The sequence below is a fragment of the Lasioglossum baleicum genome, chromosome 5 (genome assembly GCF_051020765.1).
Source record: "Lasioglossum baleicum chromosome 5, iyLasBale1, whole genome shotgun sequence".
Classification (NCBI taxonomy): domain Eukaryota; kingdom Metazoa; phylum Arthropoda; class Insecta; order Hymenoptera; family Halictidae; genus Lasioglossum; species Lasioglossum baleicum.
In genome coordinates this window covers 10,635,859-10,660,886 of record NC_134933.1, presented here as the reverse complement: position 1 = coordinate 10,660,886, position 25,028 = coordinate 10,635,859, and the positions used below count along the sequence as shown (strand labels likewise).

The 25,028-nt window shown below is 36.6% G+C and overlaps 4 protein-coding genes across 15 annotated transcripts in view; 1 reads left to right on the top strand and 3 right to left on the bottom strand.

Annotated features, from left to right (window-relative positions):
- Nucleotides 1–15,950, bottom strand: part of Nuf (rab11 family-interacting protein nuf) — a 29,092-nt gene extending 13,142 nt beyond the window's left edge. Inside the window, exons 1-5 of the mRNA XM_076423623.1 lie at nt 15,160–15,950; nt 9,398–9,995; nt 7,884–7,958; nt 4,416–4,454; nt 2,505–2,622 (exon numbers count right to left, since the gene is read on the bottom strand). Coding sequence (XP_076279738.1) covers nt 2,505–2,622; nt 4,416–4,454; nt 7,884–7,958; nt 9,398–9,864 — 699 coding nt within the window. The 5' untranslated portion in view covers nt 9,865–9,995; nt 15,160–15,950. The remainder of the gene's footprint in view (nt 1–2,504; nt 2,623–4,415; nt 4,455–7,883; nt 7,959–9,397; nt 9,996–15,159) is intronic.
- Prpk (TP53 regulating kinase) overlaps nt 1–22,488 on the top strand; it is an 87,190-nt gene extending 64,702 nt beyond the window's left edge. Inside the window, exons 1-5 of one of the 11 annotated variants that reach the window (XM_076423648.1) lie at nt 18,277–18,543; nt 19,566–19,666; nt 20,174–20,375; nt 20,769–21,035; nt 21,127–22,488. In XM_076423648.1, the coding sequence (XP_076279763.1) occupies nt 20,180–20,375; nt 20,769–21,035; nt 21,127–21,374 (711 nt within the window). In that variant the 5' untranslated portion in view covers nt 18,277–18,543; nt 19,566–19,666; nt 20,174–20,179 and the 3' untranslated portion in view covers nt 21,375–22,488. The other 10 variants (XM_076423645.1, XM_076423649.1, XM_076423646.1 and 7 more) reach the window with 10 other exon arrangements.
- LOC143208804 (uncharacterized) lies at nt 16,103–19,512 on the bottom strand. 2 transcript variants are annotated; one of them, XM_076423634.1, is made up of 3 exons: nt 19,362–19,512; nt 17,283–17,564; nt 16,103–17,210 (listed from the first exon to the last, which is right to left on the bottom strand). In XM_076423634.1, the coding sequence occupies exons 1-3, from the start codon at nt 19,510–19,512 to the stop codon at nt 16,891–16,893; spliced, it is 753 nt and encodes a 250-aa protein (XP_076279749.1). In that variant the 3' UTR covers nt 16,103–16,890. The 2 variants fall into 2 exon arrangements, with proteins under 2 accessions (XP_076279749.1, XP_076279748.1); XM_076423633.1 differs by having other exon boundaries at nt 16,103–17,564.
- On the bottom strand, nt 22,346–23,462 carry LOC143208810 (GEL complex subunit OPTI). The gene is made up of 4 exons (XM_076423651.1): nt 23,182–23,462; nt 22,770–22,873; nt 22,570–22,699; nt 22,346–22,487 (listed from the first exon to the last, which is right to left on the bottom strand). Exons 1-4 carry the CDS (start codon nt 23,278–23,280, stop codon nt 22,446–22,448), a joined length of 375 nt encoding a protein of 124 aa, XP_076279766.1. The 5' UTR covers nt 23,281–23,462; the 3' UTR covers nt 22,346–22,445.
- Nucleotides 23,463–25,028: the final 1,566 nt, after the last annotated feature.

The window sequence follows — 25,028 nt, the reverse complement described above, 5'->3', positions numbered from 1 at the left end:
ACGAGGGGTCAAATGACCCATTCTAGATTTTTTATTTGACAATTATTGAGATTGTAAAGGTGTTTCCATGGGAATTAATTCAATACATTTTTTTTACTCCAGTATACATTATAGTAAAAATCGCACAAAATATAAACAAATTTAATCTTGTTATTTTTATAATACCATACAAATTAGTCACTTTTGATGGTCGGTAGGTTTAGTGTTAGTGCCTGTGCTTATTTCATTGTTCTTGCTGTATTTCTTTGCGAGTAACGTCCACTTTTTGAGGATGAAGAAAATTCAAGTGTCCGGCATTAGGTGAATCCTCTCTATTCAAAGACGAAGAGCACGAAGATTTACTTGGACCGGTGGGTGCGTCAGGATAGGCAGCCTTGCGTCCAATCTTCTTCGAGATTCGCGAGGTAGCAATCGATAGAGGACGACGCTAATAACGCACAGTATCAGGAGAACGAAAAGGATAACGCCGATCAAGGATGTGTCCGAGCTTTTCGGTTCTTGCGTTGGTTCGGTGCAATAAGGATGCGAATAGTATCCTCCCGAATGATAGGCCCCATAGGGACCATAAGGATTCAATGGCGGGTAGGGTACCGGTGGCGGGTAATATATGTATGGGGGTTGATGAGCAGGGTGCTGCTGATGGAACCTGCCGTTTTCCACGTGATGATCTTCGGCAGAGGATCCCGGACGCGGTGGAGGTCGACAGTGCGGCGTGTTCGAAGCACACATCTACGATCTAGAAATCACGTTTTCTTCCATTTGACACCGCTGCCAAAGTCCCTCTAGTGAAAGAAACCCACCCTTGTCTACGAAACGATAATTTTGATGCACAACTGTTTCCAATGTTAGGTTAAGAGAGATCTTGACTCGAACAGTGTTCAGGGAACTTCTGTTCGAGAGATCGGTATACTGGGTGAACCATAACGAATGATGTTCACGTAAGACTCACTGTTTGTTGATTGTGTATATCATCTTAAAAACTGAATTATCTTATTTTCACGGCCCACAGTTCCGGAGGATTCAGTCTCAATCAGCGTGTCGAATGAAACTTAATTAATTCGTTAACTGGTCGTGATATTACCCGTGTTCTTGTAAAATTAAATTACGTATTTTGGTACGTCTTGATCGAAGCAGCCTGCAATTATCTCCAAAAAAGACCAGCCGAGCCACTTAAGACTAAAGGCCTTTAATTGCGGAGATATTTTAATTTGAACATCGCGTGATGCTCCTCAGTTCCGCTAAACTATCTTCAGAAGTAATGCTTTTTCAGTCGTAAAAGGTTCAGCACTTGTACGAAATTACACACTACACGAACCATTGAAAATATACGATTCGAGAAAAAGGAACTCGGTGGTTCTTGAAGCCATTCGACTTTAATTTCTAACTTCTTTTCGATGGGTTTAGAGTGGTCCCAAGAGAGTCATCTTTCGCATTCGAGTGCACCACAGACTGCACCCCCAACCGCTTTTACGACTGCATCGTATTTCTTCGGCCGTATAATTTTCTGGGACTAGGGTTGCTACTTTGTAATTCTAATGTCCTGTGTATTCGAAGGTTTACGATACGCCAAACCTCTCGGAGAAGCAGGAAGAAGCTCCCAGGCTTCCTATTGTTAATTGGAATTCCGTATTTCCGTGCCCATAAATAACTGAGCTGAAACGTGTCCCGTGAAAAGAATACAGGAACCGTCAAGGGTACTTTCAAAAGTAAAAACCTCGCCGTTAGAGAGTCGGATCACGTAGCCAGAAGACAGCAGTAGGTATTTTCGTCGTCGCACAATTATGCTTGTAACGAATCGGTAAGAAAAAAATTTGGACGTTTCGTGTTCTGGCAATTTTTACATTTCAAATTTCATTTTTTCTCTGTTACATAAGTAGACAGCGGATTTGATGCGTTTATGACAAAAATGAATAGGTGTGATTTAAAACGATGAAAACATTAGAAGAATTTAAAGCTAATGTTATATTAGGTTTGGCAAATAAGTTCGTCCGGTTTTTGTGATTTATTCCAATGTAAAAAACCGAACGAGCTTATTTGCCAACCCAATATTATTCCCAATCTATTAAGCGTATTAAGAAAAAGATTAAATTCTTATTTCAGCCCAGTTTGTTGCAATTAATCGTAATTTTATGTCTTGCTTCAAATTGTAATTACGTAACCCTTTATAGTTGGAGCAATTTTAACTTTGCTTTTTTCAGCATTCTTTATGCGGTGCAAATTTCATTTCAACTAAAGTCGTAAAATTTTTTACTGACAAAAAACCGAAAAAATATTGTTATATTATTACTATCGAAATCAGGTAAAAAAATTTTATTTTGCATAAAGATCCGCTGGCTGTGTACGTATAAGAAAGAAGCTGTGAAATCCGCTTTCAAGTAACAATACCAAGAGAAATGATTAAATTACGTTAGTGTTTTTCATCGAAATTGAAATTTTTTTTTTAGCATTTAAGATAATAAATCTTATCGTTTATAGATAAGAATAGATAGAAAAAACGAACTTACTCTATGATTGAGATCAATAACATCTTCCTCCAGGGAGACATCGCTGTACATATCGTCCGCGGGATCACAGTTGGAGCCTCTGCCTGAGCTGTTGAAGCTGCCACTTCGATACAGCTGGCTGTAATAACAATAAACAAGCGTTTTTAAACGTTCTAATTGGACATAACGATTGCAACGTGACCGAAAAATATTTTTCACTGTTGATGATCATTAGACAGCGGTTTTTATGCATTCATGACAAAAATGGTACCGTTTGATACAGTAAAAACATTCGAACAATTTCAAAATAGTGTTACATAATTTTCAGCCCAATAAACAATTTCTATTTCATCCCAGTTTGTTGCAATCCAAGTAGATTTTTATTTCGCAAAAGATCCGCTGTCTGGTGATTAATTTATTTTATTTTGATTCTTAAAGTGATAACTAGACAGCGGATTTGATGCATTTATGACAAAAATTAGTATACATATAGATGTAATTTGAGACTTCTACTTTCTCTCTTGGACGATTATAAATTGATTTACTGTTCTTTATTTGCTTATAAATGGATAGCGGATTTTATGCATTTATGACAAAAATGAATAGATGCAATTTAAAACAGTAAAAACATTAAAAGATTTAAAAAATACTGCCGTATTAGTTTCAGTCTGTTAAACATATTTAAAAAAATTCATTTTCATTTCACTCCTAGTTTGTTGCAATTAGGGTAGAAAATGTTTATTTTCCATAAGGATCCGCTGTCTAATGATCATTATCTCTCTCTCTCTCGATTAACATTATCTTTATCTAGTAACATTTTTCATTTCTATTATAATAGTTACGGTCCCCGGTAAAAATGACTTGTCAACACTTTTATCGTGCCTAGTAAAAAGAAATGATGTACTGAATAACTGATATTATTTGAGAATGAGAATTTGTTGATTGCCAAAGGAACAGCATTCGTCCGCGCAGAGCTAAGAAAATTGTTGTAGAAAAGTAACAGGAATTTGTTGCGATAGTGGATGCTGTTAGGGGAAATATTTACCGCGTATTTCTCAATCAGCCTGTATATCCTCGGATACTCGTAAAAGCATAAAAGGAAATGGGATGTGGAAGTGCGTGTGCAGGCAGCCGATGCCCACGCTTTAGAAAGTCTGCGGTCGCTTCGCGTTTCGCGAAAGGATCGACTTGAAAATTACCGGTCGAATAAGGACACCCCGAGAGAAGTCCCTTTCTGCGAATTACGAATTCTTCGTCGGTGAGAGTTACATGGCGGCTATTGTTAACCCGTGACGTCAATATGCCGGTCTGCGTGTCGAGGGAGAATTTTTAGAAAATTCGCCTCCCAGCCTCCCGAACAGGATCATCCTTATCAAATAATATTACTGTTTCGTTCACAATGTAAACTTTCAGAGTAAAACAATTAATTTTTCAACGAAATTCCACCTACACCGAATATTTTTTATTCTTCAGAAAATATTCACGTTCGCAAATTGCAAATATAGACTTGGCAACACTGTTCCGTTGAAATGAATATGTTTTTCACACTGTGATGCTAATAATAATTTGATTGCACTTAAACCAATGATAATTGGAGTATTGTCAAGAAAAATTTTAGTAGAATTATTTGTTTTTAATCTAGCAAGGATAACAATATTGAAGACACTTTAACATTGATAATGCAATATTAAAGACACTGTAACATTGGTAATAAAATTCTACTTTCAACAGACACGTTATCGCACTTTTAATCATTTTAAGTGTACTTGCGATATGGAAGAACACTTCGCGTAGAAATTACTCATTGTCAATTACAAGTGGTTTTACGGCGATACTACAAATGTTTTTTTTAGGAGAACCAACTTACGCAACGTCTTATACGATACGAGTACTGTTCCTATTTATGACGGACAAGTGATGATTCATTCTTACCTTGCTAATGCATTAGTACTAAGTCGCTTCCTTCCGGAACTGAAAACAGAATAACACGACCATAAAAATCCAAAAGACTTATTGAATAATAAAATTTAATAAGTTGAATATAATTGAAATAATCTTGTAGAAAGAATGGTGCCACCATTAAGTTTATTTGTAAATGAATTTTTCTTCGATATCAAACAAGAATGTTCCTAATGTTTTCGTTCAATGTCGAACCAAAATGTATATAACGTTTTTGTTTAATGTCACACCGAAATATAGATAACATATTTATGCAATTCCACCTGCAACAGTTTCTGTGACTCACTCTGTAGGTACATCGAATACTACACTTTCTATGAGCATAACAGGTGACCTAATATTGTATATGACTGATTGTATACATTAGGGCAGCGGTTCTCAATCAGTGATACTTGAATGCAAATTGGCTACTTTAATCGCTGTTTTGTACGGATGTATTAAATACTTCTACTCGTTAATTCAACTTTCTTACCACAAACAGCAATTTATATAAAGAAGAAATAAGAATTGTAATGTGAATTGAAATGGTATTGTTCATTCGGGATAATTCTTCTTGAAGACCATTTCCACTTATATCCGATTCTCAGACTGGTGCAATAATTTTCTAGCGTTTTATCATCAATATCCTTGAATTTTAAAATTTTATATAAAAGCTGAACATTTTTCTGTGGTCTTTCAAAAGCGTGAATCGTTTATTCAGATAATCAAAAATTATTTTAAATGTATTCTCCTCTTGCGTGATCTTGCGTACAGATTTTTAATTATGGAATGATTCGAATTGTATTTCGATTTTGCTGCTTGTGCCGCTTCTCTGTATCATAGCACGGCACGGTTACTATTCACAAAATTTCTAGTACGTACTTCTAAATTAATTCCTTAGCAATTTGTTGGAAATTATGCATTTACGTAACGAATGAGAGCCATTGCATCGAGGCACATGTTGCGCGACATCTGCCAAAGGCGTAAATGTCGCAACTGACGTCGAACCAAATTTAGGTTTCTATAACCGATACGAATGGCCGAAGAAAATAACTGGCGGTCAAAATTCGTTTTACAAGCGGAAGTGGAGCCAAGAAGCGGCCGTTAGTAACTGTGAAAGATGAGCAACTCGAAGAACAAGGCGACGCCACCTCTGGCAAGGACAGCCTTCCGCAAGCACTGATCAATTTTAGAATACAGGTATCCTACGCATAACACGTTATGTACGTTCGAAAAACTGCACATGACTATGATTTGTAAACAGAGCTGTGCCAATTTAAATACATTGTAATTATTCGTTCGTCATTGCATAATTCGAACCTTTCACTTCATTCAATTGCTAATTACGCGAATAATAAGTGCGATCGAAATACAATGTAGTTGTACAATGTAATAAATTACTCAATTCTATGTTTATGTTAATGAGGATGTTTCTCAGTGGCAAGATGTTTGAACAAAGAGTGCTTATTAAAATTAATTTAAAACTTGCTGGCAATTGTCATCAGTTTTTTTCTGTAGTAAATTTGTCCTATGTCCTTCTACAATTTATATTTCTTTTCTGAAGAGAACGTAATAAGCAAGCCTATTTTTGACCACACAATATGAATTTATGAATAATACCATGTTCATCAGTGATACTAATCTTTTCCTTTTTCCACCTCTTATTCTTCTTATATGTAAATTCATAATTACACTGTACCTTGTAATTGTATTTCAATCGTAAAATCGAATCACATTGTAATTTAATTGAATAAGAGACCAGAGTTACAAATTACATTGCAACTTAATTGAATGAATTACAATTCACGAGGTAATTTAATTGCAATTCAATGCAACTCTGCTTGTAAGAAAAGTTTCAAGAATTATGAGGCAACACAACTCAGCAAAAATTGACCATGGGTATCCGATAAATGATTTCTTGGAAAAGTTGGTCACACGAATATTAAATAACAGAATGTTTTATACACATCAGAGAAAATGTCTGATAAGGCTTTTTTCGAATCGCGACCTCGGCAGAGTTTAAAATTAGCCATCGGAATAACTAGTAGCAACTCGAAAGGTCTCCGTTTGAGTCATCGACCATTCAACCTTCAGTTGAAGATTCGAAAATGTAAATGAGAACTGTGCTCGACTTTCTTAACATGAGCAATGTGTATTTATACTTGGGACACTGATCTGCGAGTAATTTGTTCGATAACAATAACAATGCAACAATGTTAGTTCTAAAATAAAAATAATAATGTCCTGTAAATTGTTCACTATCCGACATTATTATTTTTGACTTCTATCCGAAGCGAAATGTATTTAGGACTGGTTCAATACACTCTTATTAAACGTGTTATGCCGCGAGTAGGTCAATCGCTACCAACGCGATGTGCCGTCTATACCTCTGGCAATAAATGTCAGCGTCGACTATATTTTTACACGAGTGTTACAATTGTTGAAACTGCGGAGATGTTTCCACAGAGAACCATTGCATCAATTTCGTCGCTCAGGCGAATATTTATCCAGAAAAGATTTTATCAATTTTTATCTAATCATTAGACAGCGGATCTTTATGCAATATAAAGTGTGAAGAGTGAAGAGATTTATTTTTTCTCTTAATATGTTTAGTAAATTGAAAATAATTTGCAATTCTAAATTACACCTACACATTTTTGTTATAAATGCACAAAATCTAAGAATATTGCTATGTTGTCTTAACATTCAGTCATAACAGTAACTATACAGCGGATCTTTACGCAAAATAATAATTTATTTCCCAAATTGCAACACAAACTGAAGTGCGATAGAAATGTATTTGCTATCTTAATATGTTTAATAGGTTGAAGATAATAGAATAGTATTTTTAAATTCCTCTAATATTTTTACTGTCTTAAATTACACGTACATATTCAGATTTGTCATAAACGCATCAAATCCGCTGTCTACTGATCATTCCACCTTGACATCTGTGCAGTGCAGATCAAATTAGAAAATATGCACATATTGAATACGAATTTTCAGTAAATCTTATCATATCAGTTCAATTCACATGACATAATCGCCGATACCAGACTGCAGAGTACTGCAAAGTATGCACTGCCTAACATATTCTACGTATGTACACTCGGCTCTAACAACTTCCGTCTACATTGCATAGATACCTGTGAAAACATCTCCTACAGCAAGAGGAAATGTAGCGAGTTTCTTGTAGATAACAGTAGATACCTTTCTTCGCAAATTGAACAGGTTCTTTATCTGTTTCGGTCTACTAAAGCAACATGGTGGCCATAATCTATATCGAGCGGTTCCACGGGAACAATTTTTTTTCGCACGACAGTCTGATCATTGTTCTCTAGGTTTCGGAGTTCTGACGAAATGAGTTTGAAAGGAACAAGAATAGCTCAACGCGAAGTTTGAATATCGATATAATTAATATTTTTAACTGTGTTATGTTATATATAAAAAACGGTAACTTACCAGGGTGGTGTCCGCCTAAGTGACGTTCTCAACCAGGAATGCCTTCCTATGGTTGAATTCGGACTTCTAGGGTTTCTGTATAACACGAAATCAGTCGAAAATTCATACATAATTCATACATAATAAATAGACAGGGGAATAGATGTAATTTGAAATACTGTTACAATATTTGTAACCTAACATGTTTAAACTTTAGACAGAAAATAAATATCTACTTCATTCCCCAGTATGTTGCAATTCAGATAGAAAATTTTTATTTTGCATAAAGATCCGCTGTCTAAATACAGAATAGAAGAAGAAGTGTTAGATTTAAACTCGTTTGCGATGGTTGTTCGACGTCTCCATTTTATCAGGAAATAGTGTGTGAAATTGTCGACTAACAGGTGTATTACTTAGTTAGTGAAACATTATTTAAAAATATGAAACAATATTGCAAACGGACGGAACGAAGATTAACCAATTCTAAAGAAACCAGAGTTTTTCCAAACGATTGAAAGAATGAAACGGCGAGCACGGTGTCTTTGTAAGATATTAGATCATATTTTCTCTTTCCGAGGGAAAGTTTCTCTACGTCTTCTATCAGACTAATCCTTAATATAATCGTGGGAAATGATCTCTGGCCCGAATGATATTAATATATAATGTGAGAGAATCTCGGATTCAACTTTGACGTACGTACAAAATACAATATAGAGAAAACAAATTAGTTTCTTGTTGGCAGATTCAAAGTTAAAAGTCTTCACAGGAATAGAATAGTATAAACGAATTTTGGAAATTTTATAAACATAATATATGTTAATAAACGCTTGATCTTCGCGTGAGAAAGATCCGCGCGCGGTAACGATCGCGATCCACTTGGAGCATACCTTCACGACATGGGCGCGGAGAGGATCTACGATCTCCGATCTACAACTCAAGGCGGACTCGGAACGTTATTCAGGAGGATCTAATTTAGCTTCTCAAAATCCAAAGATTAAGGTAAAGATAATGAAACCACATTTCAATTTTTAAATATTAGAAAAAGTTTTGGACTTTGGTGCGACGCTTTTCTCAATTTTACCGAGAACCGTTTGTTCTACAAAATATACATTTGTCTTACAAATAGTTTAGGTAGAAGATACTCGACAAAAGAAGATTTTACTTTTGTTTTGGGGCACACGTTTTCCCGTTATCCGATCGAGCTCAAACTTCGCACAGATTTTTTCAATTATCCGGAACAATACTGGGAGGTGCGGTAAAAGAAATTTTGACAAAAAATGTTTGATAAGAGTGAATAAGAGCCAGCCTGGTGAACGCTACAAGCAAAGCTGAAACAAAGCTACCTGTTACAATAGTACAGGTCAGAGCGCCAAGTTTGGAAGGGGATGCGTGACCGTTCCCACGCGAGGAACTATTTAAAGATCGCCAGTGCAGCGGGGTTAAGGGTTGAACGTATCGACAGAGTTGAGGAAAGAATCGATCGTTGCACAGGTGGCAACGTGCCGTCGCGAGTATAGAAACGGCAACGAACTTACCGTAGAGAATTGGTGCCGGTGGGCGAGGGTGCAGAGCTGCTACCACCCGGCGAGTCTACCCCGTCGTCGGCATCCCCCTCGACGGAGCCGAAGGCTTCGTAGCTTTCCTCTTCGTCGTGTGTCCTGGCGAGGTTGGTCGCGTTGCATCCGGCCGCGGATGCATCGACGTGCTCGGGGCTGGCCGAATAGTGACCGGAGTCTTGCAGGTTGCTCGGGTTCACCAAATTATGCAGATCGACCGACATAGAAAGCGAGGGCGGACCGCTTTCGTTCCATTCGATCGCGCCGGTGGTAGCACCGTTCACGCGAGTTCCACCCTCGTCTTCCGCGCTGTACGACTGCCGGTCACTCGGCAAGGTGGCGTCACCATCACGAGCTACGTCACTGTCGGACACGACGACACGCGATGTAACCACGCTGTTGTTAGCGGACGAGAGATCTACGCCACTCGTACAGGAGCTTACCATCCTTCGTTATCGGCCAGGTTGGAGCCTGAGATGGAGCTCGACACGGCCAACTGGCGATGGGAGACGTCGGTTCGAAGTGCGTCCGATCGCCGGGCACGCCGAGACCAAGCACCGGTAGAACCGGTCGTTTACTGAAAAACGGTGCTCTAATGAGTCAGAGTTCAGAAACGCCGAAAAAACGAGACGGCGGGATCTGAGAGGCTGAGCGCGACCCGTTCGAATGCCCCGACACCACGGCTACAATCACTTTTCTTCCGTGAAATACGGTACAACGGTCGACCAAATAACTCCTCTCGCCCTACTAGCCTCAGACTCGGAGCGAAACACGTCGTCCCTCGATTAGAAACCCGAGTGTTCGATAACTACACGATCGAGGGGCTCTGGACGACTCCCTCTCCACCCGGCATCGACACTTTTCATTTCGCTGTTGCAACTGCAACTGTTTTTCGTGTTTGTCAATTTCAACACTTCACCAGCGGCTATCGTATAATTTATGTGTAAATAATCGAGGGATTTTCATGAATTTTTTAGTACAACAGCAATTTTTATTCGTTCATCAACAAGTAACCTCGGATAGTGTTATCATTTCTTTTGGGATTATTGTCTAATGTTCGGAAATAAATTGTCAGCATTTTGACTACTTAATTAAGGGAGTGTTCTCCTCTCCAGGGTTGAAAGATAAAAGATCAATCTAGATTCTAGATCTTTCACCGCTGTCTCCCTTAGAAGTGTCCTACTTTTACGTTTACAAAAACAATGCGATTGAAGAATTGGTATTCCATTTGAAAAAATTAGTGTTTGCACTCTTTCCACCCGTAGGAAAAGCTATAGGTGAACTGTAGAGGAGCGGATGCTATTTGTAGAACTAATTGACGACTAACAATAGCGACAGATACTAAAGATTTCATGAACTCTGTAATCGAACTGCGAAAAATGAAATCGTAGTTTCCCAAGGTGAACACTGCCGCCTACAAGTGAGCGTTCAAATGACACTTGAAATCTAGGCACGTTAACATTCCAATGTAATATTTTAATTTAATAATACGCACACACAAGCATCATCTCGCACTCAATCAAAGTATGCATTTCCATCACAGTTTGCTTTTTTATTACCGCAAGGGTAAAAGTGCAGTGCACGAAAGACAAAACTTGTGTGCTGTTTAAGAAGAGGATGTACGTAAACATAGAATATTTCTTGAAAATTAGGGAAATAATATTCTGTTTCTAATATTAAATAAAGATTCATTTTGCATTGAGAAAAAAATATTTTTCTCGTAACATAAAATAAATATTTCCTGTACATTTGAAAAAAACAATATTTGTTTCGTAATATAGAATGAATATTGTATGTATATTTTGTGCTACTAGGCTAGTGTTAAAACGTTTTTACAAAATCTACAATAGTTGTTCCAGAAAAGCTATTTTTGGTATTTGAACAAATCCTCTTCCGCATAGGGTTTACTTGAGATTTGTAATATTTCCAGTAACGAGCATACCGTCTTTACGAGTCTCAGGGAGGGACTAATGTGTACAGCCCTGAGTCCAGCGGCGTCTATAGGACACGGTTGTCCGTGGTCTACTTTACGACCGCGCTATATCGTTTCCGCAAACTGCACAGAATTTCTAGCGTGATCTATCCTCATAAAAATACGGTACCTCCGACAACTATGCGTTAGGTCAGGTGGTCTGCCGTGGATGTAATTTAATGAATATGCAACGCTGCGCGAGATCACAGACGGAGAAAAGCGTGAGAACCGGCCACAGGAGTCATGGTACAGTGATTCAGACTTTAGCAATATGAGAAAACTAGAATGAACTTCGTTACTGCGTACCTTCTTCCCGCGAGATAACATATATTCTTTTTTTACTCGTCGGCAAGAATTCCACTGTATTACTCACCAGTTATTATATGTGAATAATTTACATGGAAATTCTATTTTTATTCAATAACAAAGAAAGTGACGTTCTTTGTCACGCGTTCTCCTCGTTGTTACGTTGACAAGAGAAATATGACGAATGCACGTGCCCGTCGCTGATCGATTTACCGGCTATTTATGTACAATAGCTCCCATTAATATTCGGACGCCCTCAAAAAGAAATGATGAACTTTTTTGAGAAGTTAGAGCAATTAGTTTGCTACATGATGTGAAAAGAAATTTTTTCAAAAATTACAATCCGTCGGAATTGTAGAGGAAATACTAAAAGTTGCATTCTTAAAATACGTTTTGTAGATCTGTGTCAATTGTATGCATTGGCGAAGTTTCATTGAAATCGGTTGTGTTTTAATCGTTCTTTACGCACCTAAATAAGTTAGACTGCCCATAAACACCGATTTTGTCAGAACGGTACTGCTTTTTAGAAAGTTATTGTGGCAAGTGTAATTAACGCTTCACCTACCTGAGCCTATTAATAAGTTTACTATATCTAAAATGAACGCGCGTAACAATTTCCTTCTAAATATCCCAAAGGAAATGTTTTCAAAAATGAATCTTTGTTTTCCAAAAGATTATTTAATTGATTTTTTATTTTTACGCTAAATTCACCAGGATAATAATTATGCTAAGTAGTAGAAGGGGCTTCATAATTGCCGAACAGTAACGTGTTTAGATCTTGTATTCCTTTTTTTACGCGTATGTTTCCTGTTTAATCAAAAATGAATCTTTGTTTTCCAGAAGATTATTTCATTGTATTTTTATTTTTACGCTAAATTCAGCACGATAATAATTATGCTAAGTAGTAGAAGGGGCTTCATAATAGCCGAACGGTAACTTGTTTAAATCTTGTATTCTTTTTTCATACCGTTTCTACGTGTAGATTCTACATGAAGATTCCAAGAACGACGTCTAACAAAAATCGGCAAAAGCTTTTCGCGGTAGCTGATGGGTACATTCGCCTTTATGATCGACGGGATGGATGTCTTTCCTTTTCTATTTTCGGTATGCAAATGAAGACACACGGGCCGTGGTTTGAATACAAAGACCTTTATTACCATTATTACGACTAGTCACGAGAATTACCCATAGGATAGACAGCGTTTCGGTTTCCAGGTACTTGTCACTCGGAACGGAATGCATAGATGCGTTTCGAATCGCCGGGAGATTCCAGTACGCTATTTAGAGCAACCTCGAAAGTGTGGACGAGGGATATACTTGACGTTCAGAAGACTAGAAGACTTTAACCTTAATTACGACGACACGAGACCGCACCGAGCCCATGATTACACGGACCATACGAAATTGATCTTCGCAAATTCGCTTAGCTTGCGTTATATCAATACACCTGTTCTAATACGATCATCGGATTCAACGTTCAACGCTTTGCATCCCCGATTAACTTACAAACGAACGCAACACGTACGAATTATTCTGTGTTGAATCGCCTCAGCGTTTACCATATAGTCATCGACTTTTTTCAAAACTCGCAGGATTTATTGCGAGTATAATTTTCATCGTCTAGCTCATATAGTTTGCAAAACATGCAACGCTAAACCTACCGAGCACTCGAAGTGATTCAAATGTTTTAGCTTAGAAAAATGTCAAGACTATATTTATTTGGATTTTATGCAATTTTTATCCGAATATGTGGTTAATCAATTTTCCATGTAAATAATCTTAGTAAACCGGTCGTTTAACCGGCAGTGATAGGTTTAGTGTTAAAGTGTCGACTTCAGAGAATATGCAGATATTCTTATTTTCATGGAATAATAGCTAAAAGCAGATTTGAATCGCTGTAAGTCCAAGAACCAAAATTACGAATTACTTATTCATCTTTGTAAAACAGCTGTTCTTGTAGAGAAAGCTTCAAGGAATTGAAATGATATTTCTTTTAATTGGATCGCATGGCGGGAAACATCGGGATATTTAAAATTTAATATTTATGTTAAAATATCAACATATGTATTTATAGTAAATAAAAATTTTATTACATCAATTAAAAGAGCATCTCTTTAGCTTTAGAACGCGTATAAAGTAACGTTATTTGGTCAAAGTAGAACGGAGATATCATTTTGGTTAAAAATCTGTTTCATTTGTTCGCTAATATTTTTGTAAATTGCTTGAATTACACGGCTCGAATTTGATCAAACTCATTTTCTCGAGATTTACAACAAAGACTTGGGAGTTTCAAAAAAAGTCGGTGTCTATGTGGCAAATTCTATGTAAGAAAAAAGATCGCTTCTTACATATGTGTGTATATACAAGTATCACATCTTGGTATCCGTCAAACATTAAGTCAGATTCTCCTAAATTATCACATATTGCCAATCATGTTGCACGACTCAGCATTATATTCATAACATACAGTGGGTGTACAAAAGTGTATTCGCGCACCTTCCAGAAACGAATAACTTTTTCAAAGCTGGACCTAACAGCTTGTACGAATACTTTGTACACTGGCTATCAACTACCTACCGGCGATTATTTAATAATTTTCGGAACTCTACGACTCAAGAGTTTCAATCAATTTTATTAATAGAAAACAAAATATTTTATTATTCACAAGAAAATTTTAAATCTTTTTTAGATATAGTACATCCATTAACAAAATCCTGCTAAAAGACATCCGTTAGGTAAAATGTTAAAAGATAATACTCCACTTCCGGTTTATGGGGTTAGGATACTGTGAAATGCAAAATGAGCTTTCCACAAAGATTACGAAAATGTTCACATTATCCTAACTGACTAGGTTCAAAAGGAATGAAACAATTAAATATTTGACTAGCTCCATTTTTCAAGTTCATTTGTTAATTTCAAAACTACAATACGTACGCAGGTACATGCATACGCTTCCGGTTCTGCAATTCGAAAACCTGTCACACATCACTGGCTTAAACCAGCGTGGCTTTCAATCCACAAACACAACATTCTATTTATTAAATTTCCACATAATCCTATCCCATTTGTAGATAGATAAACAATTCTATACATACTAGGTTCAAGGGAATGAAACAATTAAATATTTGACTAAATAGTTGCATTTTTCAAGTTCATTTTGAACATTTTTTCAAGGGTTGTGTTAATTTCAAAATCACAATACGTACGCAGGTACATGCATACGCTTCCGGTTCTGCAATTCGAAAATCTGTCACACAATACTGGCTTAAACCAGCGCGGCGTTCAATCCAAAAACAACTCATTTTATTTATTAAAATCCCACATTATCCTAACCCGTTCGTAGAAGTCACGAAAATGAGCTGTTCTTTTCAGTTTCTCGCCGACACAGTTTCAGAAGAGTTCACAACGATTCGCGAGGGAAGAGCAGGATGTTCGTCGCATTGCTGACCGAACATTGACTCACCTTGAATCGAACGACAGAGGGACAGGTAGTCCTGAGGGAATGCAACGAAATTCTGCTTTCGGCGAATGCACACGAGGAATACGTTTATTCCGGACAGGAATATTCGGTCACTAAAGTAAACACCTGTGTACACTTAAGAGGCCCGCAAAGTCAGGTTGTTCGACGTTTGTTACGGGATCATTCACGAGAGAAATGTCCGTGTGTCGTTTTCGAAACGGGTCTGCTCGCGAAAACGATGATCGGTCGAACAATAATCGTGTTCGGGACGAGGAACGCGTAGACACACAACTGTACCGTGGCAATCGCGAGCAGACTAAACGAAAGCACAACCGAATCGTAACGCGAAAACGAACGAAACAATCAGCCGAGAGGAGCCATGGCAGGTACGCATGCGCAACGGAACAGGAATGTCGTGAATACACGATACGTTTACTACACCTACATACAGACACAGCTGAACGTTACGGTCGTACCCGCAGGTACGAGAAAGCACCAGTGTTTCTCAATCTACGGGATTCGAACTCCTTAAACCGGTTAAAGAGTCATTCCTTCCACAGAGCTGGGCATTCAACTAGAATTTTTCGAATTTCGGTGATTCATTAATTCATTCATTGCCGTCGATAAGAATGAAAGTCAAACGTCCCGACTAATTTGGTCGCTCCGATTAAATTAGCCATCAATTATTACTGATTACTAGACTGCGAATCTTTCTGCAAAATATAAAAATGTTCTGCATTGATTGTGGAAAGCAGAAGTAAAATAAAAATTTACATTAAAAACAACATTACAATACTTTTAAATTTTTCGTTACTTTCACTCTTTTATATTTTACCCAGACAATTTCTTCATAAAATTATCAATCGTCTACTAGTTTTTAATCGAAAGAGAATACCGTCTAAATAATATAATATCTTTCATATATTGTATGATAGTAACAATTAAATATCCTTCATAGTCTATCTTTTTATTGGTTTATTATGTTACAAATTATTGCTGAACAGCGTCAGTAATATTTATGAATAAACGACGTTGATGTTATATTCTTTGTTTTTTCCTTCGTCGTACTATACATTTATTTTTCTTTCGAGTTGGCTGTTTGCATCCATTCGAAGGTGCCTGTGCAACTTATAATAACTCCTAAATTCTAAACGATCTCAATCTTATACAGTACTGTTTTCTTAAACAACCGTACTGGTTCAAAAATTAATTCTTCAATCATATTGGCTTAAATACTTACTATAATTGAAACTATACATCACTTAAATTGAAAGATTTAATTGCACTAAATATCGCCCAATTCCGAACTTCTTTAACCGGTCAGAGAGTGTTATTTCTTTCCTTACATTTTCCGCATTTGTCACCAATATAAGTTGGTCTAGCATGCAGTTTTAGCTGAGCAACAAAACAGAAAATGTTCTGTTTAAAATCAAGTATATATATAATATTTGTATATATACAATCGCGCAAGTAGAGGTAAACAATAATAAATATAAAGAAAAATATAATAGATAAATACTGACGAAAACGATATCGCTCAGCTAGAATCGCATCTCGAACCACTTTTCGCAGATCTCGGGCGAGAATTGCATCTCGGATGGCAAGGAAATACGGAAAGCAATATTGTCCACGGTAAATCTGTGCCGATCCCTAAAAAAACCATGTAAATATCTTTGTTAAAAATATGAATTATGTGTTTGTTTGTTTTACGTTTCTCATTGTTTCTTTCTTTTTTTACGGCGTGCCGACACTCTCGGAACTTTTCTTGTAGACCTCTTTGTAAACCAGTTCCTGCATTTGCATCCTCAGCAGCATTCTTCTATCGGCGGGTAGTGTTCTTATGTGGGGTAACAGACTCATAAGGAAATAGTAATTATCATCGAAACGGTTGCCTTCCAAGGGGTCTACCGTGAGACCAATGCCAGTGTCATGGTCGCCCATCAACACCTGCTCGGGCGAGATGTTCTGCAACATCATCTCGTTTTCCGTCAGGTTGTCGGAAACACTTTGAAACTCGAGATTGTCAAAATTCTCCTCGGGCTCTTGTTTCACATCTATGTGATTAACACTGTCGATTTTCAATCCGTTATCGTTACTTATCGACAGTAAATGATTCGCAATTGTACCTCGATCCTCCGCTTTTCTATTCGACATCGACGACCCGTTTTGCAGCAACATTCCGTCGGTCTCACCCTCGCTAACTATACGATCGTCGTCCTGACAAGAGTTGCTTCGTTCCCAGATCGGTGGCCGCGGTAACATTTGTTCCTTCAAGAATTGCAAACTTTTGAAGTGAATCCATACCGGCCGGTTCCGATGGAATTTACTTTTCCGATACACTTGATCTTTTTTCAACTCCGCCCGGAACGTATCCCGCAACCCTTTCCATTTTGCTTTCAACACCGGCTCTGGAAAAATAATCGGAAACACTCGATTTAGCGTGTACGGCGGGTACAGCCCTAATAGCATCTATCGTTGGCGTTTCGTTGGACCTTCGTTGCAATGTTGGCTGGAAAATCTTCTCTTTTAGCGGTTGCGAACAATGTATTTCCACGGTAAAAATTTAGAAAAAACTTCACTATCCACGTCGCACAGTGGCGAATTGAAATCTATGATGAATTGTTGAAATAAATGGTAATGGTTTGATTTTATAATGACAATACTGTACTTTTTTGATTAAAAATATTAAATAGTGTATTTTTATTTGTTACAACCAAAATTTAATTTTTAAAAAATTATTGTTCTTGCTATTATCGGGCATGTCCTAATTTAATACAATACTCTGATTTTATTGTTTTATTTCACTTTTTCAAGCTTTAGGAAATGAAAAAGAGAAATCTACACATCCGTTCCATTTAATTAACAAAAAAGTTGTTTATCATGCAATCGAGACCAATTGTTCATTTTATTATGGAAAAAAAGCTGTTAACGCTATTAAACCTTGGAAGATTGGAAAGTTAAAGAAATAAATCAATTCCAAGGCTGTAAACAATAAAACAAATTTTTAAACAACTATAATAATAGTAGGCCTAACGTAGGATATTTTCGTCGTAGGCCCTATATGTTCGCGATTTGTAAACAAAAAACCGCCAACCATATCCCAACCAACTCCCAATCGTTAGCCAACCATAAATACAATTAGGGGGTGTCCCAGAAACTTTCCTCTGCTTCTCGTTCTTCGTCGAATCTAGATGATTTACAAAAAATAAGATTGGTAATATAAAGAAATCGGTCATTCAAACAGCAAATATCACTAAGATCGGAAGTCATCCACACACACGACCGTCGGAACGTATTTATTGACTGTCTCACGCACATGCGTTACAGTACTTGCACTCGCAATTTAAAATCTTCTCGTAGAATCGCTGCTGAAAATAGCAACAACCCGTAAGTTATCGTTCGTGGAACGAGGTATTCGCATTGCTGTAAAAATCTTTTATTAAAATGAGTAAAATTGCTTGAAACGAACCGCTTTCGGTAAGGTGACGTCGCGGAAAAGTGAGGTTAACCCGTGTGAGTACAATAAGTAAATAGGTGAATATGGTAGCAAAACAAGTATTTATTTAGTATTGTCACTTCAACAAAGTTTTTCGCGGTTGCTTTCCAATTTTGAACGAAGAAGGTTCTTAATTGAGGGATTAGAATGCTGCATACGCTCAAACTATTCTTTCGTTTGAACTTTTATATAGTAAATAAATTATAAAATATTCATGGTTTTACGAAATGCATAACCGGAAGCGTTATACACTTTCAATTTTAAAAGCGTTTCCCTTGGAACAATATCCAAGATTCCTCGAGATTCGTTTATCGAATCGCTTTGAAATTCCATAGTTATTCTCTCAAAGTATAAATAATTGTAGAAAAATCATTTCGGTATGGAAACGTCGTAGTACAGTTAAACTAGGAAAGCTCGTATTGACAGTAAATATGTTCGTGTAACATTCATCGGGAAACAGTAGTCTACTTTGTAGGTATCCTAACCCCTTGAGTAAGAAACCGTTTATACACAATTTACAAAACGTGTGATGATCGTTTATGGATAAACTGTACGAGAGAAAAGTGTCACGACAACGAGAACGGCAAACGATGCATTTGTTTTCTGTGAATGAGTGACAGCAAAAGAAATGTTTAGTGTTGGCAGTGAATAGTGAAAATGCGCGCGCGAATCACATACAGAGGAGAAACGATTTCATCAATGCACCTACTAGGCAATTTGAATATCGATGCGATCTCCATCCAAACGCGGTTTGTCACCTCGCGATTGTGATAAGAGACATGTCTTTGATTCCAAAGCGCTGGCCGCTTATAAACCTCGGTGATTAGCCGATTCGCGTCCATCTTCACCTCATCCCTCATATCTGCCGGAGAGCAAAGCAACAATATTTATTTTTTTCTTTTTGATATGATAGCAGGCGGAAAAAAACACTGTATTAGCTTGTCAACCCGATGGGAACAAAGTACGGGCGAATACTAGCGCTGGAATAGCGATTAGCGCGCAGGACGCTCTCGGGTAACGATCGATTCGCGTTTCGCCCTCATCTTGCCCTTGCTAGCGCGAGCAACATCATCTTTCCTTTCAGAAAATCAGTGACGTACCATTCGTCCGTCCATTTACTATTTCCTCAATTCACAACACCGACAAAAAATTACGTAAGCAGTCTGTTTATACGTAAACACCAATCAGCGATCAATGTACAGACTTTTTGAAGTCTAAATATTTTTATCAAATTACTAACTCGCTGTAAGATCCCCCTCCCTCGCAGTTTCGAATTGATTTCAACCCCTTGAGATGTTCCTATTATTTATGGTTTTGTTTATTATTATTGGTGTACATATACACCAATCAGCAATAAATGTACGGACTTCTTAAAATCTAAATATATTTTTATGAAATTATTAACTCGCTGAAAGATTCCCCTCCCCCGCAGTTTCGAATTGATTTCAACCCCTTCAGATGTTCGAATTGTTTCTTTTTTGTAAATAATGGAAGTTATATACGTGAAATGTTTATATTAAGCTTCAGATGGCGATTATAGATGGTTTCGAATTGATAGCACAAGGTGCTGAAGCTCGCGTATACAAGGGTGTCTATTTGGGGAAGTTGACGTTACTCAAAGAACGTTTCGAAAAGAAATACAGACACGCCGATCTGGATGCACGGTTGACGAAGGATCGAATAAGGGCTGAATGCCGCGCTATGGTTCGCGCGAAAACCGCTGGTAAGATGTCGTGTCACGATTAGACACAGCGGATTTCATGCATTTATAACAAAAATGAGTAGGTGTAATTTAGAATTGTAAAATTTAAATATACTGTTATATTATTTTCAACCTGTTAATCATATTAAAGAAAAAAAAATAAATTTCTGTTTCACTCCAGGTTGCAATTCGGGTAAAAATTTTTATTTTGCATCGATTGTGGGAACCAGTATTTAAATAAAAATTCATTTCAACCTTTAACAGTCTTTTTACGTTGAAAACAACGTAACAATATTCTTAGGTGTTTTATATTTCATCCGGTTAATTTCTTCATAAATGCATAATAATCCGCAGTCTACTATATAGTCACGATGTCATTTGCTCATGAGCCTGTATGCTAATTTTTGTCTTCAGGGGTTGTCACGCCGGCTATATACTTTGTACAGTTAGAACGTCGATGCATTTACATGGAGTATATAGACAACGCGATGGTGTTAAAAGATTTTATAGAGAGAAGCGTTTCGAAAGGAGTGACCGATGATCATTTTAAATTTATAACGCGAGGCGTCGGGATGCTTGTTGCTAGATTGCATAACAAAAACATTATCCACGGAGATTTGACCACGTCGAATATATTGTTGAAGAATGTTGATGAAGAGCTGAATGTTCAAAATGATGATGGTATATCTAATTTATATTGTTCCAATAGCAATTATCTCTGTGAAAATTTTTGTTCAAAAGAATTCTAATTTCTAGTTATTCTTTTTTACAGATACAAATAGTTTTGTCATGATAGATTTTGGATTGGCTCGTGTTGAGTCCAGCGTGGAAGATAAAGCCGTCGACTTGTACGTTCTTGAACGATCGTTGCTCAGCGCGCATTCAGAAGTGCCGTCATTATTCTCGGACATATTCGAGACGTATCAAAAACAATTCGCAAACAAAAAGCAGTGCAACGAGATCGTTTCCAAGTACAGAGATGTGCAAATGCGAGGTCGGAAACGGTTAATGGTCGGATGATCCTATTATGTTTTCTTGAATGTATTAAACACATTTTATTAACATGTTCTTAATAAGTTACATGTAAATACAGTTAAATAAATCGTTACACGGTGGTGGACATGGAAATTGCACGGTAGCTGCATATACACATCGTACGACGTTGTTGCATGAATTCGTACGGAATTAAAAGACCGCGTTAAAAAAATTGAGTTGTATTGAAAATTGTTGAACAAGTATTTTTAAGAGGTAGTGCAATTTTCTTGGCCACTACTGTACCCAAGAGGGAAATAACTATATACATACATATATAGATAGAAATTCTTCCTAAAATTGTAGATCATATTTTCTACTACTTTTCATATCATACGTATTTTTTTTTTAAATAAACAGTTGTTATTGAAATACAATGTATGTAAAGATATTTAATACTTACAATCTATTTTATTTGTAATGGCCTTGTTCCTGTCAAAGCGATGATTAAAATTATCAACTGGATGTCATTGAATATTTCGATAGTGGAAAAAGTATTTAGCATAAAAATTTTATTAATAACATGCAAAATGTTCAACCTGATCGAATATTGAGCAATGTAAGTATTTCAAATGTTTATTTATATTAATTATTTGTATACCGTTTATAATCTGATTTGGCATATATAATATGTAATCAGTTCTAGCAAATAGTTTACCGCGTTCGCATAAATTGTCCCATTTTTACCTAAATATATATATTTATATATATATATAAAACAATCTATAAGAAAAATAAAAATTTCACAAGTATTCCAAAACAATATTATTTGAAGAGGGAATCAATATTTAAAATCTAGCATATAATGTTTTCTACTGGTAAATAACTTAGATATGAATAATTATTTTACTATATAGCAGTATTTGACCATATACTGCAAATTATGCTAGCAGATACTTCGTAAACCGAACATTATATGTCACACGTATTAAATGTGCAGAGAATTTAAATATATCCTAGAAATGTGTGTTTTCCCAATGTAATTTCGATGAATCCATAAAAAATACTATATGCATTTGTATTTTTTCAGTCAGGTTACCATTGGCATATTGGAAATTATCAGTCGAAATGTAATCCTGTATATATTATGATCCAAGTAACCTGCGAACGGAAAATTTGTTATATAAATCGTAGAAAATACGATATTCTAGAATCTGAAACAATGAAGATATTTCAAAATTACCAAAAACCCAGCAAACGATGTCATAAAACCTTCTTTCGTCAATTCCCATACACCACCGAATTCTTCCTCATCTATCTGTTGAAAATTGCTAAAGTACAGGTACGTCACTCCTGCATTAACTAGTACAAATCTGAAATTTATTAATAAAATAAGATGGACGTGTCCGAATTTAACGAAATGTTTAAAACACTGGTACTTACAATAATAAAGCTATGAAACCTTTCAAAGGTATAAGGCCCCATCCTATACCAACTATAATTCCAATTGCTTGTCTGGCCCAATAAATAACATCAAGAAATTCTTCCTATGGAATAAAATAGTGTTGTGAATCCTTGAAAACTTAGGAGACGATCAATCGAAGTACAGCAGGTATGCAAAGTATTCATACACTTTGAGATACGTGCTGAGTTTTCATTAGAGGCACAGATAAAAAATTTGAAAATCATGACCAATAACAAATTAAAAATAAAAATTATTTACACATTAGCTAGTAAACTAATCTTTCTAACTGAGCAAAAAAGCTCAAGCTGTTGGGTCGAATTTTGAAAAAGTTATTAGTTTTTAAAAGGTGTACGAATGTACTTTGTACACCCACTGTATGGTTATGTTTACTTTGTCCGGCCATTCGGAGTTCGCTGTTATCGCACGTGTCCAAACACTTAATTCACATTTACCACTATTTCCGATCTTTTCCGATTTCGAACGCGACATTTCTGAGCCTGCTCAACTTAAAAACATGAATCGCAGAAAAAGGTTCATTAACATCTCCTATTTACACACGAGCTGCTATACACGGCTGATTTCCTTAAACCTACAGTATATATTTCACTACAATACTTCTTCCAACTCCAACCAACTCCAACTCATGAATTATGGAAATGTGCCAGATTCCATAAAATTTTTCACGCACGCGCATCAAATTGAACTTCACGTGACTAAGTAGCGCTTTTTCCAAATACTCACCGATTCGAATTTATCAGAGTTGGACGATATCGAACGCAATCAAAGTGTAAATATACTTTTAATCAGTGAGTTCTGATCAACGATTGATATTTAGAATCGTTAAATGATAACTATATCGATCAACTTTTCATCGAAAACTTGAAATATTTATAAAGTAGCTATATGTATTGCATTGAATAAAAATTATTTATGTTGGAGTCAGTTGGAGTGCGAGTAACTCAAGATTATAATCTTGTATTTATAAATACAAAATTTTAATGAATTGTACAACTCTGTAGTCTGAAAAGGTTTATTACAAACTAAAATATATATTCAAGTAAAATTTTATTACTGCCTGTAACAGATTAATAACAGATTCTTTAAATTAATTATTTTATTGGATTTGAAATGATACTTTCTTACAAATATTAAAATATATTAGGACCTTGAATAAGTTCTCGCTGTTTCTTCAAAGATGGCAGTAGCAGTACCCCGTTCGTGAAATTTCGAATGGTAACACACATGCAAGGCAGTAGTGTATCTAACCTTAAATTTTAGTGTATGGTAGTTCACTTTAGTGTAAACAAAGTAATTTTTTCTTAGTTCTGAAAATGTCTACTTTTGTGCCAAATAAAGTGTATTTGCGGGGAATTTTATTGCACTACTTTATTCAAAAGAAATCTGCAGCTGAAGCACATAGAATTCTTGTTGAGACTTATGGTGACAATGCTTTGTCGGATACGACATGCAGAGACTGGTTTCGACGCTTCAAAAATAATGATTTTGAACTTGAGGATAAAGAACGTTCTGGCGCACCGAAAAAATTTGAAGACGAAAAGTTGGAGGAATTACTCGATCAAGACCGATGTCAGACGCTAGCAGAACTTGGAAAAACATTACAAGTAGATGAGTCAACTGTTTCAAAACGTTTAAAAGTTTTAGGAGCAAGGACCAGAAGATCCAGAAGCAAGAAGGACATTGGGTACCGTATGAATTGAAGCCGAGAGACGTCGAACGGCGTTTTCTCACGTGTGAACTACTGCTTCAACGGCAGAAAAGAAAAGGTTTTTTGCACCGCATCGTGACTGGCGATAAAAAGTGGATACACTACGATAATCCAAAGCGTAGAAAATCGTGGGGTAAGCCCAGCCATGCATCAACATCGTCTGCAAAACCAAATATCCATGGTTCGAAGCTTCTTCTCTGTATTTGGTGGGATCAGCAGAGTGTAATTTATTATGAGCTGCTCAAACCGAATGAGACTATCACGGGGGAGCACTATCGACTTCAATTGATGCATTTAAGTCGAGCCTTAAAAGAAAAACGGCCACTATATGAGCAGAGACACGACAAAGTGATTTTGCTACATGACAACGCTCGGCCTCATGTTGCAAAACCAGTGAAAACCTACCTGGAAACGCTTCAATGGGAAATTCTACCCCATCCGCCGTATTCACCTGACATAGCCCTTCTGATTTTCACCTATTCCGTTCGATGGCACATGGCCTAGCTGACCA

What these genes read in the sequence shown, in the direction of transcription:
- LOC143208804 (XM_076423633.1), bottom strand. Translation starts at nt 19,512, where the DNA reads ATGAGGGATGAGGTGAAGATGGACGCGAATCGGCTAATCACCGAGGTT. An exon ending in ATCGATATTCAAATTGCCTA is followed by an intron (nt 17,565 to 19,361) that starts GTAGGTGCATTG and finishes TTATTTTTCCAG; the next exon opens with AGCCGGTGTTGAAAGCAAAA.
- LOC143208810 (XM_076423651.1), bottom strand. Translation starts at nt 23,280, where the DNA reads ATGTCGCGTTCGAAATCGGAAAAGATCGGAAATAGTGGTAAATGTGAA. An exon ending in ACTCCGAATGGCCGGACAAA is followed by an intron (nt 22,874 to 23,181) that starts GTAAACATAACC and finishes TTTATTCCATAG; the next exon opens with GAAGAATTTCTTGATGTTAT. An exon ending in CATCGTTTGCTGGGTTTTTG is followed by an intron (nt 22,488 to 22,569) that starts GTAATTTTGAAA and finishes TTCCGTTCGCAG; the next exon opens with GTTACTTGGATCATAATATA.